We start from the raw sequence: 17,643 nt of genomic DNA, 5'->3' as shown, positions 1-17,643 counted from the left end.
TTTTACTTTGCACTATGCTTTCTGAAAATATTTCGGGGGGAAACGATAATTAACATACGTGTCGAGAATTACTAGATCCCACTTAAAAGATTAAATTTTCATTGTTATACCAACAATCAAGATATTTCCATCAAGTCAAGCATCAACTTTTAAAGAAATGCTAATTTTCACATTGCTAATTTTCAACAGTCTAAATCTTTTAAAATGGTAGATGTCCAAATAAATTATAACTTTTTGGGACAATTTTCATTGAAACAGAGGCCCAACACCATTGTTCAGTACTTTATTTTCATGTTATGTCAATTTAAGTCAAAATGAAAAAAAAAAAAAAACAAAACAATGTTAAATGTATCTAAATGGTTAGATAAGACTTTATTTCAATCATTTTAAATAGAACTGTCACTGCTTAAGCAAGATTGAAATTAACTGTGGACATCAGATTTCATGCACAAATAATTTGGTGATTCTCGAGGTCTTCAACCATTTCAGCTGTTAATTTGCAAAGTTAATATTTAGTGTATTCATGGGCAGTTATATAATAAATGTCAATTATGATGTAAGATATAATCATCTTACTATGATCTATTTTGTTATTGCAACTGTTGTGTTGTGAGGAAGAAGAGAAGGAAGAAAAACATTGACGATTTTGTGATTTGTGTCGCACTAAAGTCAAAACCATTAAAACTGTTTGTCTTTGTTTTGTAATTGAAATATTTCTGGGCCGATTGACACTACATGGTGATGATACACATGCTCTGGTCAGAGCAATACAGTATCAACGTTTTTATAACCAGCATCGGTGGATCTCAACATATACGTTAACAGACTATATTGCTTAACCTATTGCGTCAAATTTGAATGCTAGATTATCACATTCGCATAAACTGAACTTCCCTGGATGTTGCCATCAAGCAGAATAGTTTGTCTTGCTCTATTATATTTGAACATAATGATAAGGAGAAGAAGTAGATACATAGTTTTTGGATGACGCTCATTGGTGTTTAAGGTTAGCAGCGCAATACAAACTGCGTCATAACTTAGTGTCTGTGTCATTCATGCAATCAGACTCAAGGACTGTAGGCAGCTATTGATTGCTTTGTTTGAATCCAGTTTGTTCTATTGTCCTGTAAAACATTGTGATATTTACTTATTTATGTACTCATATTAGTGTTTTGATCTATTGTTAGCTCTGAAAACAGAATTGATTTGTCACATTGAATGCCTCACAAAGAACACAATCAGGAAAACAGTAAACGAGCTCTTCAGGCCAGTGGTATCTGTATTCTTCATTTGAATCCAACAAACACCCACAATTTTGTTAGCAGTCTCGGTCCTGGTCACGCATAACACTGATATAGCATGAGGCCACTGATCGAGTTACTGGGTTCACTAAGGGTTGTGTCTGACAGGCAAACCAACATGTAATAACCATTTTGCGAGTTTGCATCAGTAAATGTGCCCATATTGTGCATTTCCACAAGTGCAAGCTAAATAGGGAGGAGTTTATGCTCCAAGATCAATGTGCTACACGAATAAAAATGCCTGAGGAACACTCTATCATTAATTGCAGAATAGACTGCTGTTGTTATTGTGGTGAAGCCTCAGCTGGATCCTCATCATTTTATTTGAGCATTTCTTATTCCATTAATCTTCTCTACTGCTTCATTCAACTTACAGTCCAGCTGACAATGAGTGAAGCGCCCTCAACAGGTCACCATCACGGGCAGAGAGATGTACACACATTCACACCTACTGGCAATTGAGAATCATCTTTTTTTTTTCTACCATCCTATTAGGTTTTGCCATCTCTTCCTAATTTTTGTTGTTGTTTTTCCCCAAAGCTATGGTGACAGATCATATCCTATATTGCATTTCTTTCAGCTAAAATAGATTTTTTTTCAGTAACTCTGAAATGTGTTTTGTTGACTTTGCTCAGAAACACTTCTTGTTCAATTTTGTCACATTTTATTTTGTGCTTTTGAGTATGTGTGTGTGCATAGTATACTCAAACATAAGCATGTTGAAAACTTTGAAAAACTTTCAATGGTTCTTACTTCACAGAAATTAGAGTGTGATGGAATGGAGCACATTAAAGCATGTTTACCATATTGGTGTCCCTTTACTTTCCCTCAGGGATTTTCTTTCTTTTTTTTTTTTTTTTTAATACCAAATCCTTTGGGAACATTTCCAGCGTTCACAATGACATTAAGCCTCTCTAAAAGTCATGGAGAACTCTACTAATACAATCCAACCACAGAAATACTCAGCCAATGCGTTCAGAGTAAGACTGATAATACACTCTAACCACACACTGGCTTAAACATGCCCTCAGGCCTAGTACCTCTAAGAGACATTGTGAACAGAAGTGGTTTTAGTTGATGTCTGTTGGACTGCATCAAGACTGTAAAATAGTTTCCACAGCTGCTTTTAACTGCTATTTAGATGGGCACAGAAAAAAAGGTTTTGTGGACTTCCAAAACATCTGTAATTACGTCTGCCAAGAACGTAATAAAATCATCACCATATTTTTTTGTCTGTCTTTATGACTGTTCGCAAGATCACGTCAAAACTACTGCACAGATTGACGAAATCTTCACCAGAGATCGATATTGGGACATGGAAGATTCCACAAAGTTTTGGAGGTGATCCGGAAACCTTTTTTGCGGACGTTGGAAATCTCTTATTGCTTTTGTTGTTATTGTGGTACACACATGCAACACTTCTGACTTTAACATGTTTATACATTTTAATTAACACATGCAAAATGATTAAACTGTATAAGGGCAGCAGCAGAGTACTGAGAGCCATGATAACATAGTTCAGAATCCACTGATACAAAAAGGCAGATTTCTGAGACTTTCTTCCACATGATGATCATTTCCTGACACAGAACAAGATGATGCTCCATAATGCATCCATACAATGGGCACAATAGTAATACAAATGCAGGGGATTGATTAGAGAGTAAACAGAGGCAGAATTGATTCTTTTGTGCTCCTGCTTCTAAAGTGTTTATTCAGCTCGGACAGCCAGTACAGCAGGAGCACCCTCAGCACTAATAGGGAACATGGTTAATAACCCCCTGCAGGAATGTTATTGTTTCTTACAATAATGTTTAACACCTCCAACAGGTTGGGCCAACCTTAATAATAGAATTTAACAACATGCCAGGTGAGCCAAAAAATTCTAAGCTCCTGGTGTTGTCCATGTCCTTTCTCCCACCCTGCTCTTACACACCCCATATAATTAACAGAAAGACATTCTGAAACACCCTAATTAGACCCGGAATGCATGACTGAGACAAAAGCTTATACACTGAACAGGATTTCAGGATTACATTCAGAAACCTTGAATTCCAGAGGACAACATATGAATTTCAGTTGGAAGAAACAATTTTTACTGGTGCTAAAAACATAATTTCTTCAAGTCATTCATTTGGGGACAGCGGTGGGGGGGGGTGTCACCTGGGGGCATGCTTGACAACAAATTCAGGCGGTTGGTTTTGTGCACAATATTGCAGTATATTCTTGATTATGTCAGTATAAAGCAATTAGAGTCCCGTCTTGTTTCCATGCAGCTGCATGATTTGAAATCAGCCTAACATATAATATTTTCTACATGCATGTATGTGTGCATACAAAGTATATGTGGAGCTTTGCATACAGACAGCTTTTGGTAATATAGTTCTGTCGTGTGTGTGTGTGTGTGTGTGTGCGCGTGTGTGTGTGTGTTAGTGTGTGTAGAGAATTTTAAATAAATTATGCATTTATGGATTTTCCACCTGATTGGAGAAAGCTTGTCATGTTTGCAGATACGGTATTTGTGACGGTGTGTGTGCACCCATACCTTGAGATAGTCTGCGTCTTGCAAAGAAAAGCTCTCAGCTTTCAGCCTGATTCCTTTGCCCTTTTCAGTGGTGATGCGGTAGATGCACTCGTGGTTGTTATCGTAGTTGGAGGGGAAATTCGGAGAAAGGAGAACGCCTTCTGGACCTAGTGAGGAGGCTCCACACTCGGCTGGAGCAAGAGAGTGAAGGGGAAAGGGAAAGCATGAATCAAAATAACAGCAATTATCTGTGAGCTGTCTAGATATCTATGCTTTCCTGTTAAGTATAAAAAGAGAAGCGAGAAAACTCACAATTCGACATGTAAAGGGCAAATTGACCATGATAGAAATAATTACTGCAATCACAATGGCGAATTTAGCCAAAAAGTGCACAACTTCGGTGTGATACAATTGTGCAAAAAGTTACGAATGAATAAGAGCAAAGCACATTTAAAAGCAAAGCAATTAAACAAACTCAAAAAGATTACGCAAAGGGCAAAAAGAAAACCACTGCATAAAAGCAGGTCTGGATTTGCCCATTAGAAGAGGTGTTTTATAGAAATTATACCAAATTATCTAGCAGGTGCAGTGCCCATCAAAATTTAGGAAATTAAAATAAATGGTGCTTTGTAAAAATAGTTTTGTCATATTTGAATGGAGGGAGGAGAAAATAAGAGAGCTGAGCATGCTTTTAACTCCCACAGAGGAGGACCACCACTGCTTGGAAAGAAGGAGGAAATCAAAATAATGAGACAGACAAAAGTAGTGAGGAACAACACGAAGCACACTGACAAATAGGGCGTTTATCAGCGCCGAACAAATATAACATTTCAAATAACGTTTTGGGGAAATGCCCTGCAGTTTGGATCGCTGATAGCCAGGAGAGGAGATTTATATAGAATCTATGGGATTCAATTTTTTTTTGTTGAATAAATGATTTAATATAGTAAAAACATCTTAATGGGGTGGGGGTGACAGAAGAGATGATTGTGGAAGAGGAAAAATGCATGAAGAGAGACCTGAAGGAGTAAGAAAAGACAAAAAGATAGCAGATGAATCGAGACAGAAGAATGCCTTTTGAAAATGCGTGGAAAGAAATTAAAAAAGGGAAAATGGGGAGTGACAAAAGACAGTTTTAACACTTTGCATATAGCAGCTAATGCTCTAATTATCTACCCAAGGACTGTCTAAATACCGAGGGGGAGGAGAAGTAGAGAGAGAGAGTTAAAAAGAGGGACACTTGGAAAGAAAAAAGAAGAGAGAGATGAACTGAGAGTGCATGCTGCCAGCTGCTGTTCCTCAGTTCCCTCTTAGTCAGGCCTGATCTCTTGACAGATAGTGCTATTATAGCATTTTCAGTCTGCTTTATCTGAGGGTTGAAAATTACCAGCAGCCTCTAGTCAGATGCTCATAAATTACCAGCAGAATCCAAGGAGACACTGATACGCATAAAATACCAGCAAATTACAACCTGCTAACAGCCAAATCCTTGCAAATAAAACCAACAGTCAACTGGTCAAATAACAGTAAATTACCACTGTGTTAGCAATATAATACTGACGACTTACAACCAGAAAAATGTGGATAGAAAAATGCTCGCCAGACTTATGAAGTTAATTTGAAACTTTTATTTCCCCATCTACTTGTAATTCTTAGGACGATATCTCTTCAATGCTATGAATCTCCTTGTTGAAAAACTGAGCTTGTTAAAATGTTACTTCAGATAACATATTAGCAAAGCTGCCCGATAACATAATAGTGTAAAATTAAAAGGAAAAAAAAAAAAAAAAACAACTTCAAGGAAAATTCTTGAGGTACTGTAGTTATCAGTCTGACTGAGAGATTGATTTTCTCACCTATGCATCGCGGTAGTGAGTTGCTCCACACTCGCCTGCCTCCTCCCAGACATGTGATTTTGCTGTCCCCCTCAAGTCGGTAGCCGTGGAAACAGGAGAAAGCCAACGAGTCACCAACTCTGAATCGAAACCCCATCCTTCTGCTGAATGCTGGTACCCCGGGGTCCTCACAGGGCTCCAGGTCATATTCTATACAACCAGGAATGGCAGACAAGAGCTGACGTAAAACTTAAAAGAACCATTGTTTTAGATTATATTTTGGAGATACACAAACTTTATATCATAATTAGTAGTCATCGAAATATATACATCAAACTTGGGCTTAATAGGCTGGGAATCATTCTCAATAGTTTAGATGAACTCAAGATTAGCCAAGTAGAAACAAATATATTCAAACTATATATATATAATGAATTCAGTTGTAATCCTGTAATCCTGTGAGCCAACATTGTTGAGTTCCATGTAAAAGATATGAAGACATAAACATGTTGTCTGTGGGCTAAATCCAGCCTGTGAAATGGTTCAATCCAGCCGGTGGGAAAACTGCACAGTGTAAAAAAAAAACAACAAAAAAAACAAACAATAAAAGTAGGTCTTCCTGTTTTATTCACTGTGGGTTGCAGGGATTCATTGAAGTATCAATCACAATCCTTCACTGATACCCAGAACTGAAAAGCAGAGCCCAATGATGCGCCTACAATGGATGCTAAAAGCTGAAGAAACCTTGTGTTCTGACAAGTGACAGACTGCAATTTTGTATGGGAAGAAAATCCAAGTTCATTCAAAAAATATTTTGTGAAAATTGCATAAAATACAAACACTTTCAGAAAGCATTTCTATTTCTTAGTGATAATAAAATATTAGTAAGAATAAGAATAAGAATAAGAATAAGAATAAGAATAAGAATAAGAATAAGAATAAGAATAAGAATAAGAATAAGAACAAGAACAAGAACAAGAATAAGAATAAGAATAAGAATAAGAATAAGAATAATCATTCTTTAATTATTATTTTTATATTTTTTTCTAATCAGATTCAGAGTTGAATATCGGCTCTATAAATTTGTACAGGGCAGCATGAGTGCATTCAAGACAAGGTGTATTTATTAGTTATACCTATTTACAGACTGGGTCTAACAACAAGACTGAGGCCTATGTTAAACAATACAGGAGCATTGACTACTGACATAAGTTCAACTTGGGGTTTGTGTGTACCTGAGAATGTGATGTTGAATCCCTCATAACTCATGGAAAAATCTGATATAAACCGTAGCTGAGCGCTGAAATTTCCAAAAAGTCCAGCTTTAACACTTGGAGGCAGCACAGAGCCGGTGAGCCGAGCTACTGGGACCTGGAAATTAGCATCTTCCGTAATGGACAGGTAGTCATGGTTCTCCTCAAGATGGAACGTGTGGAACACCAGATGGACTCCTGGATAAGCAGAAGGTAGGATGGATCAATAGATGGATGATGGACAGATTAATGCATGAATAAGTGTGAGAGAGAGAGAGAGAGAGAGAGAGACAGGGAGAGAGAGAGAGAGAGAGAGAGAGAGAGAGAGAGAGACACAACAGTTCAGCAAATAATAGAAGTCACAGATGTATACATATACAATAGGACTGCAGAATTCTAGACAATCTAAATGTTGATCCTTTGAGTGATACCACAAGGAAGAAATTTTATCAGTCCTCAAATTCATTCTGCATCACGTGTAAGGCATAAAAAAAACTACCACCGGTTGTGACAAAACCAGGAAGCTCCCGCAGTGAACTGATCATAACATCACTGAGTCTCAGCAGGATTCCCTGAGAAGAGAGAAGACTATGGCTGTGGCTAGAGCCTTCAGAGAAGGGGCTCTTCACCCAGGTTCCTGATGTTTCTCTGATTACATTTGAGTCTGGTATGACGGTCCAATGACACAAAACGTGCAGAGTGGTCAGGACCAGGCCTGTGCAACACTATCCCTGTGAATTGGGCCAAGCTTACAGCCAAGTACTATGACAAAGTGTGCTCAGCTTGCTTCAGAGGCCAAAGTCAGTCAAGTCACAATGCGTTTCAAAAAGTAAGCCAATTAAATTGTAACAAGTGCCACATAATGAGAAGTGGAACATTTGAGACACAATTTCCAAGTAAATATGTTTGCTTTATGTAACTGTGTGTATGCGGGTTCATACCTTTCCCATGAGAGACTTCTATAGTCCAGGTGCAGTTTAGAGAGTTAGGATAGAAGTCAGGGAAGCCAGGAGATAGAATAGTTCCAGTTTTGCCATAAACATATCCTCCACAAAGAGCTGCAGGGGGAAAAAAAAACATACAGACAAGATTGTAAAAAAGGGCAGGATGATTTTTTTCTCTTTTCACCATTGTACAAAATACACCCAATGTACATTTCCTGTTGAATGAAAAAGCTCAAAATTTTGGGAAATACTGAAATGTCTCTAGTAGCTCATTATTATGGACTTCCTTGCTCTTAAATTGAACTATTTGATAAATATATGTAAATAAAAAAAGGTAAAGTTGTATTTATAGGCAGCTTTACATATGCAAATGCCTTTATATAAATTAATTGTCACATGATAGAATTCTTCATTGATTTATGTAAATATACATGTAAAATAACTACTTTATTTAATAAACTATTTGATAGTATAGTACATGTTAAATATTCAATTTTACCAAATACTGTTGTTTTTGAAAGAAATATAAAGCTTCATTCCACAAGCAGAAATGGGTAAATGCTGCTTTTGTGCTGAGAGAAAGAAACGGCAGGTAGAAATGGTCCCAAATTACAAACAAAAAGAAACAGAGCAGTCAGAATGTGACAGACAAAGAGAGAGTGGCTGAAGTGGGAATTTAGTGTGTGTGACCACACAACTCGCCTGCACATAGAACCAAACCACCGATATGGAACAGGACAAATTCATTTGGGATAGAGCAGAATAGAAAACACTACAGTAACGTCATGGGGAATAAAAAGGGGCTTGCAGTGCATTAGAGACTGCTGAGCAAAGATAATATATTGAATCCCTGTTTCTCTCCGACTGTGCCACCATCCTTTTCAATTCTTTTCAGCTCAATTCAGTTAAATGTAATTCAATTAAAGGACTTCAAAGTGTTTGACTGGCATGAAAATAAAAAGGAGTCTCTTTCTTAGCCATGTAATAAACAGATTCCAGTCTATGAACTAAATCTTTGGCGATAACGTTTTTTTTCCCTGATATTGTCAACCAAGTTAAATAATTATATTTTAGTTCAGCAAAATCCTATTTAGCTCCTGAAATAAACTCTAATGATTCATTTGCGTAAAACAATCTCGAATTGCATACTTGTTTTTGCCTGACAAAGACAATGTTATCACATTGCAACTATTTTCACCTCCTCTTCACCGTATCCCACATCGTATTTGAAAATAGCCGAAGTTGAGTTGGGTTGCTGTAATGAGAGTAACTGTCTCTATCTTTCTCTGACTCGCTGTCTTGTGTATGTTGTGGAAACCAGTTCCAATTTTTCCACACTCTCATCAGCATTCAGTAAAACTAGGACACTGTCTGACTAAATGACCCTGGTTGAGAGAGGCATGTGCGAATGTGTGCATGTTTCATGTCTGTCATAGTGGTGTGGATAATCTCTGGGTAAACAATATAGAGGCATATTCTTCATGGATGTGTGCAGGAAATCTATGACGAGCACAAGCAATGACAAAGACTGTATATCCATTACAAACAAAAACTTGAGAAGCAGAATAACTGAAAAGGAAAAGTAAGATGACATTTCAAAGACAAGAAAATGTACAAATATAAAGGGAATGTATATAGAGATATAACAGCAGACCCCAGCTATAATCATCTTCAATCCGATCTGCAACTTTTTTTTTTTTTTTACAAAACTTTAATGATCTTACTTTTGAAGGGGATAAACTGATACTTTGACTTTGGTCACCTTTAACAAGTTATTGCCTTGGCACCAACTGCCATCTTCAAAATGTCACAGCGCCTCTTCAATATTCTCTCTGACACATAAAAAAGCAGGCAGAGTTCTGTATTATCTGTTTGGCAGTTTAGCTGACCTGCAGGAATAAGACTGTTGGGGTCCACCAGACGTTGCGGCATTACTGAGAGGGAATGATGTGTGCAATCCCTGTGGGACAACTACGTGCCATTTTGGTTTTTGTTTTGTTTTACACGCTGTATTGTAAAAATAATGTATTATGGTGGCTGTGTAATGTTGTGTGGAGAAAATGTCAACTGCGCCTCTGAGAGTATCGAGTAAACAAGATCATTGTCATTAATGAACGCTGATATGTGTATGAGCAGCATTGAATGTGGTTGTGGGAGTTCATAGCGATGGCTTCCTGTTCACTTCATTTCTGAACCAATGTTTGCAGGTTTTCTCGATGACTGCATTCGTTTCTGTTCTCATTGCCTCACACAGGTGCCCTTAGGGTAATGGGTCAGTGTGTTGCCCAGCTCAAACCCAATAAGTGTCTTAAATCACAGATAATCAAACTTTTGGGGATTTGGTTTCTACTGCACACTGTTGACTGGCCCTTTTAGTTTGTCATCTCTTTTCTGTGATTAACTCAAACCAGGCACTTGTTTATGTTATGTTATATTAGCTGTGTTGTGTGCAGGTTTGAAATATAATTTTTACTTACTTAACTCCTGTCTACTTGTACTTTCCTGCAGGTAAGCCTGGCTGTAAAGCTAAAAGCCCATATTCTTTCGTTCTTGGAGCCATTTAGTCTGTGATGTATTGATTATATTGATACTTTAAGTCTGTTCTGTTTTTTTATTCATCTCAGCTTTTTTTCCCTCTCCACAGTGCCCTGTTCATGCTTTTCCCCATCACCTCACTGCACATTGTGAAGCAATGCAGAATAAGGGTCATCAACACTGGTATAGTTTAATTAAGGTATTTGTGCTTGGTATAGGCAAACCCACAATGCTATTTATAATGTTTCATCCCTCCAGCTATTTATCATTTCATCAAACTCAGAATCAGGAGCTGGAGGGGCTGAAGTCGATCCCAGCAGATTATGAGGCGAAAAGCAGAGTATACCCAGGACAGGTGGCTCATCTATCACAGGGCGAACACAGAGAAAAAGACAGTCACCCAAACTCATATTCACACCTGCCGGTAATTTGAAGCTCAATTGCATGCCCAGATAAAACTCACAGATGCACAGGGAAAACATGCAAAGTTGTAAAACCAGGCTTTCAAGCCTGAACTGGAAGTGGGGAGATTTTAGCTGTGAGGCCAGAATGCTAACAACTAAACAACCGTGTGCCAGATTGTCATATGGTCCAGTGGTGAACCTGAATATTGATGTTCCATAAACCACACCAAAAACAACAAATCCAACTGATGGCTCATACACATTTACACAGTGAATTTCATTTTTTTTTAATTTTTTTCTGTTGGCCACAGATTTTCAGTTACAAAATGCAGACATGGCACAGTTATTGTTTTGGTCCTGCAGCCACAGATGAACAAGAAGCTGCAGCATGATGACAGGCCACTCATATTTGCCCATTCTGATGTCTTGTGTGCAGTTAGAGAGATTAGTGATTGTTCTGTCCATGTGTGTGGGTGTGCTGTATGGACAGCCAGGAACCTCTTCTTTATAATACAAACCAAATGTACCCACATGAATGAATAAAGTCGCCAAGACATCTCCAAAATGGAGATACTACCTGGTCAATATAAGGAACAAAGTAAAGTAATAGAGTAGGTGAGCACATTAGTTGGCTTATTGATAGAAGTGACAGTCTTGTTAAAATGAGCTTGACAGAGATTTCTTTTCCAATGGTCCTTCCCAAAAGCAATCCATGACTTATTGCATCTCAGCCTTGGCTTATGTATCATTTCTAAAAAAAGTGCCATTCTGAAATAATGTATCTTGTAATGTCTCAGCTGTCTGGTGAGATGGCATGCTTGGATGAAAATTGAAAATGTCACAGTGGTCGTTTAAAACTGCTTATGCTATACGGCTGATAGTGCGAGTGCTGACAGATTGCCTGGGTATGAACTCACTTTTAAGTTGAGGCATCCTGGCTTTGGATTTCAAATTGGATTTCTTTCAATCGACAGATCAAATCAGAAAGTGTGTTTTCATCTCCCATGATAGGTGGAGCTGTGTACAAATGCTGAATATGAAGACATGTCAGTGGCCAGTGAGCATCTGTTTCAGCAGTGCCTGTTGACCTGTGTAATTTCTCTGAGACCGGATGTCCAGCGAGAGTCACTACAGCAGCGTGTGCTCTGGGACTCAATGTACAGTCAACACTTGTGCTGCCAGTTACAAATATTGAAATGGAATATGTGATGAAGCATAATAATATTCTTAATGACCTAATATATGAAGAAAGGAACTTACTTATGTGATGGGAACATCCTCCTCCACTCCTTTTCTCCTCGCCTCGAGTTCTGACAGACTGGCTCAGCTTCCTCGCCCTATCTACTCCACTTATGTGTTTTTACATTCCGAAGGAGGACGCGTTAATATTTCAGGCCTATTTCAAACTTGTTAGTGTGAAAAGGAAGTGGACTATAAAACCTTCTAGCAGAAAATGTGCACTGATGAAGATGTATGGCTCATTGAAAAATGTGGGGAAACGACCATGATGCGGGGTAATTTTATTTATAGGCTGACTGAACCTTATTTGGTATTCACATCATATGAGATTACTTGAATGAAATGATTGTTTTTGATCATTTTATAAAAATGTATTTAATATATAAAATACTAGTCATCTCACCACACAGTATGACACAACACACTCTAACTTATCTCATGCATATTAAATAAACAGCTGGCAGGTGCAAGAGGCACTGCACTGAAAAACACTTACAGCGAGCATGATGCCGCCGCAGTGCTTGTCACTCTTTGCCAGACTTTGCCTGTTTACTGCAAACAATCCTAATAAATGAGTATCACCAAAACCAACTGCTTTGAAATAATTAAGTTTGATTTCACTTGTTCAAAATGGGGGCATTCAAAATTCACTTTTATAATGTTGGAACATTTATTTTTAGTAGTTTGTCAAGAGTTTGCTCTTGAGTTGTCCCATTTTTTAATAAAATAGGGTGGCAAATGCAAAGCAAGGGGGTTTTGCCATTTGAACAGATTCAATGACTAAGCCTTTTATTTAATATGCAGGCTCTGCCATGTGTCCCTCAGGGTTTTCTTGGGGCTTGTGCATTTTGTTTAATGCTGACTCTAAATTGCCCGTAGATAGGAGGGTCAGAGGTCAACCTGTGATGGACTGGAGACCTCTTTGGAGTGTACTGACCCAGTGGCTGCTGGCAATACTCCCACACTCTTGTGTGTGTGCATGGCTGAGCAACTTTACAGATGATTGAAAGATGGATGAATCAGAAGAAAATAGCTTAATGACTGCAGCTTGTCCATGACACACTATTGTATTTGCCAATGTTGCGCAATTTTTTCAGTCAATTATCAATTTTTATCTCACAATCTGGGGATGGATCAGTTGACTATCATATTTATACATACAGTATGAATAAAATATGAGGATAGAAATCTCAGGAAGTCCACATTACCACAATAGGTTGTGGCTACTCTTTCTGAATGGCTGTGTTTAGTGGGATGAATTAAAAAAAATATATAAATATCAGCTTTGAATTGTCCATAATCAATCAAAATTTGTTCAAGATTAAATTCAGATCAAACTCACTTCATCCCTCATTATTTGAATCAGTACATCTTTCAACTGTGTGTTTACACATGTTGGTTCATTCTAAGCAACTCTGGGGTAAAATGCGGGGTTTGGAGGTGGGCGCTCATAAGCTTGTTGCTTCAGCCCACTCCTTTTGAGCAGAATGGGTACTGCTCAAATAAATAAATAAATAAAAATAAAATCTATGGATGTCTACACCAACATCCCGCTCCACTATAAATACATCATATTTCTTTCATATTCTCATGATGGCCACACGTTCCATGGTTTTCTGTGTTTGTGGAATGTGAAACTACATGTAACATTCATTCAAGGTGGTGAATATGTTACAGGCATATTTAGCAAGAATCCTCAAAGGGACAAAAGGGAAGAAAAACAGATTCTTACCATCGCAACTGGGAAGAGCGTGACTCCACTGGTGATTCTGCTCACAAACAATTGGCTCCTGATCACTGAGTGTGTATCCTGGGTCACATGTAAATGAGACTCGGGAGCCAATGGAAAAGAGGCTGCCTTGGCGACCACCATTAACTGGGATACCAGGATCGAGACATGAGTCTGACTCCATTTTAACACCTGAAATCACATCACACAAGCACAACAGAGTCAAGAGGGTGAGCACGTGTGCCTTTGAGCAATTGAGAGTGTCTCTGCAAATATTTCTATCAATCAGTCCGTGAACCTCACCTTCATATCTGATGCTGAAACCTGCTGCGGAGCGGCTGTTGTCTGTGGTGAATAACAGGAACAGGAAGTGGGATGTGGAAATGAGGAAATGAGGTGCTTGGGTGCCGTGATATTCTCCGATCAGGGGAGAGGAGGCTGAGGAACCATCCCTGATCTCCAGCGTGTCATAATTGACCTCCGTCTGGAATCTAAAGCAAAAAGAAAATGCCCCATTAAATAAAATCTATAAGTGACATGCACTGGGGGTCCCTGAGCAAGACCCTCAGCCCCCCCGGCTCCCCCGAGCGCCGCTCTGTGTGGCTGCTACTGATGGGTCAATTCAGAAAGGAATTTCCCCTCTGGGATTAATACAGTACTATAAATACATAAATAAAAGGGTCATTTATGCATGACAATGTACTTAACTGACTCATGTAACAAATGTAATGGAAAGTTTTAAGACATGTTATAAAATGTCTTTTGTATGAACTTTCCAATGATATAACATGTCAAAAGAGATCACAAAAGTGAAATCAGGATGACCTTTGAACGTGAAAAAAAACAAAGTAAATATTTGGCAAAAATGTATTCTTCTGTTTGAGGAAATTCCTACAATATGTTCTAGATCAGGGGTGTCAAACATGCGGCCCGGGGGCCAGAACCGGCCCGCCAGAGGATCTAATCCGGCCCGCCATGTGATTTTTTTTTTTTTTAAGTACAAATATGAAAACTGACAGAGGCTGATCTAAAAACACGAGATTGGCAAAATCGCCCTTGGTCAGAATTTGACCCCAGACATTAATGCATCTGTGGAGGTCACATAACGCAACACCTTTCACAATAAAGGAGTCCAACTTATGTGAAATGATACTTTACACGTAAACTAAAAAAAAATTCCAGATGATGACAAATTGTTTTAATCCTGAATAAAAATACGATACCAGATACAGGTGACTGAGGGCTTTTTTTTTGTTGCAAATATAATAAGATCGGATTTCCTTTAATATGTAAATTTCAGAATAGACTGGCAAATCCTTGCAGTTACAAAAGGAGCAAAAGAAGGAAAGACTTTGCTTTTGTCCATATCTGCAGTTTAATATGTTATGTTTGACTTGTTCGGCCCTCCAGAGGTCAGATTAGGTTGGATGTGGCCCCTCAACTGAAATGAGCTTGACACCCCTGTTCTAGATGCTCCAGTGCATCACGGACAACTGAAAAACCCCCAAAACAAAAACATTCCCCCCAGCAAACAACCAGGCAGAGACACAATAAATATTGAAATGCAAGGCCTTTCAATATTTATGATCAAAATAAAAAAAATCACTTGCGACTTGTGCATGTCTGACTCACCTGTTGAATTCTGAAATAACTACTCTGTTGCCTAACCCACAGAACACATGGCTGACTTGTCATGTTCTTCTCACTCACTGTCCTCATATCATGTACTCCATTCTCTGAGTGGCTTGTTGAATGATCGAGCAATTACCCCAGATGTGGCTATAGCGCCCCAAGTTTATCGGACCATGACTGATACCTGTTTAATTCTGTAAAGGGTGCTGAATCAAACAGTTAGAATAGCATTTTATTTTCACCCATTCAAACTTATGATTATATCAAGTCTATACAAAAAAATAATGCACATGCACAAACTGGATTAAAAACACAAACTGTGAATTCTAAATCATTAAATATAAATCTACTTGGGATACAATTCACAAAGAATATCTGCAGAATGTTACACAATTATATTGTCACATCTCCAAAGATTGTATTGACTTACAATATCGACTTAAATGTAAATTGCAGACATACTTCCAGAATATTTTATTTCCAGTCTGTCACACACACAAGATGTAAGTGTACATTGTATATCAATACATACTGTGCAACTACTATCCTATTCTTAATTGTTTAAGTTAAAAGCATAAAATAGGTCCAGTAACAGAGAGAAATAAATGGTTTATCAAAATAAAGAGGCTAAAATATTAAACATTAAACACTAAAGCATTGCACAAAAGTGTAGTTTATCTTATTTTTCATGGCTGTTTAGTCATGTATTATTTGACTGTCATTAAGTTACTATTGTTAGTTGGGAAAACAACATGATAAAAGTACCCAACTATAGTCATTTGATCAATAATGCATGAACAGTCTATTAAATAGTAACATACAGGTAGGTCACATAAATATACTTATATGTATATGTAATTGTTTTTGGAAGTAATTGGAAGCCATTTATGTCTACACTCATAACATACATACTAATGCTTTTTAAAGCATTTTTTTTAGATTAAAATGGTGATCATTAAAGCCTCATAGCTGATACAATTATAAGAATATTTTGAAAAACGGCATTTTGGATTTTTATGATTTGCCAGATCAAACAAAGACTATAACAAAATGGCTTGGGAAATGATTGTTATCTTCTCTGCGGAATAAAACTAAAATACATGGAAGAATATTCATGTTGTTTCACTGGATTCAAATCTTCAGTGATGTGTATGTGCAAAGACACGTCGTGTATATGCAATTATTACTTGGTTCATATGAATTAAAAAAAAAAACAATCTGATGCGGGACAACCTGTGCAGGAACATATTATCTCAAAAAACATCTTGCTATCTAAAAGAATAACTAGCTTCACTAGCAGACCTATGCATGTGCTGCAAATTTTTAATCAAACATAAATGAAATGCCTCATGGGGAATAAAGATAGCTTGGCTTTTATATCACTTCCAAGAAAGACAAATTCCAGCTATAGTAGTTTCAGGCTACGCTGCATCTGTCTGTGGCTTGTTTCCAGGAAAAATGTGCAAAAAGCCAACATTAATAATTTTCTGCAACAGTAACTCACCAACTTCATTTATATCTCACTAACTTTTATTGCTTCTGAAAGTCTGCCCAACTAATGTATTAGCTAACTAAATGACACACTCCTTGACCAACTATATCATTCATTTCCTAACAATATTTTCTCAGCAGCCATTGGGCAAACTTAAGCAAATCTGTCCTGTCTCCTCTCCATAAGCATATGACTGAACGACTTACTTGTCAAAGTGTATCTTTACAGCATGATCTGTTTGTGCCTCGATCACCCACTGGCAGCTCAGGGAGTCTTTGTAGAAGGAGGGCCAACCAGGAGACAGCAGAACACCAGTCGGAGCAGTGAGGTGGCCACCACAGGGAGCTGGAGGAAAATGAAGGCACAAACGCACAAAAAGAAATTAATCTTTTTCTTCCCCTCACTGTAACTGCTATGGCATGAACATAACTCTCATATTTCATTAAGTTCGCAGATTCATCATCCGCTCAATTTATTTTAGCACTCTAATCCTCTCTCAATTTTGAGATTTCATACATAAACATTTACCTTCACAAATTATTCTGGGCCAATATTGCGCTACAGTAAACAAATTCAACTACTCGTGTTGGAGAAAGCACGGCATAATTATAGTATGATAATTTATAGGGAAAATCAAGCATATTTATATTTCATATAGAGCCAAAATATATATCATTATGTGCCCACAACACACCAGACTGCAGGAGACAACAGTAGCACATTCTGGCACTACTTCATAGCTCACACTTAAAAGT

General features: G+C 37.8%; 1 protein-coding gene across 1 annotated transcript in view; it reads right to left on the bottom strand.

The window, feature by feature from the left end:
• Window positions 1-17,643, bottom strand: part of LOC308139985 (CUB and sushi domain-containing protein 1-like) — a gene marked incomplete at both ends in the record, with an annotated part of 391,623 nt that overhangs the window by 107,511 nt on the left and 266,469 nt on the right. The window contains 7 exons of the mRNA XM_080509617.1: window positions 3,847-4,016; window positions 5,682-5,870; window positions 6,896-7,111; window positions 7,855-7,971; window positions 13,768-13,956; window positions 14,068-14,255; window positions 17,095-17,233. Of these exons, the coding sequence (XP_080365743.1) occupies window positions 3,847-4,016; window positions 5,682-5,870; window positions 6,896-7,111; window positions 7,855-7,971; window positions 13,768-13,956; window positions 14,068-14,255; window positions 17,095-17,233 (1,208 nt within the window). The remainder of the gene's footprint in view (window positions 1-3,846; window positions 4,017-5,681; window positions 5,871-6,895; window positions 7,112-7,854; window positions 7,972-13,767; window positions 13,957-14,067; window positions 14,256-17,094; window positions 17,234-17,643) is intronic.

This window comes from Blennius ocellaris (assembly GCF_963422515.1).
Source record: "Blennius ocellaris genome assembly, chromosome: 1".
NCBI lineage: Eukaryota > Metazoa > Chordata > Actinopteri > Blenniiformes > Blenniidae > Blennius > Blennius ocellaris.
The sequence above is the reverse complement of the archived record's forward strand: the minus strand, read 5'-3'. Positions and strand labels throughout refer to the sequence as shown.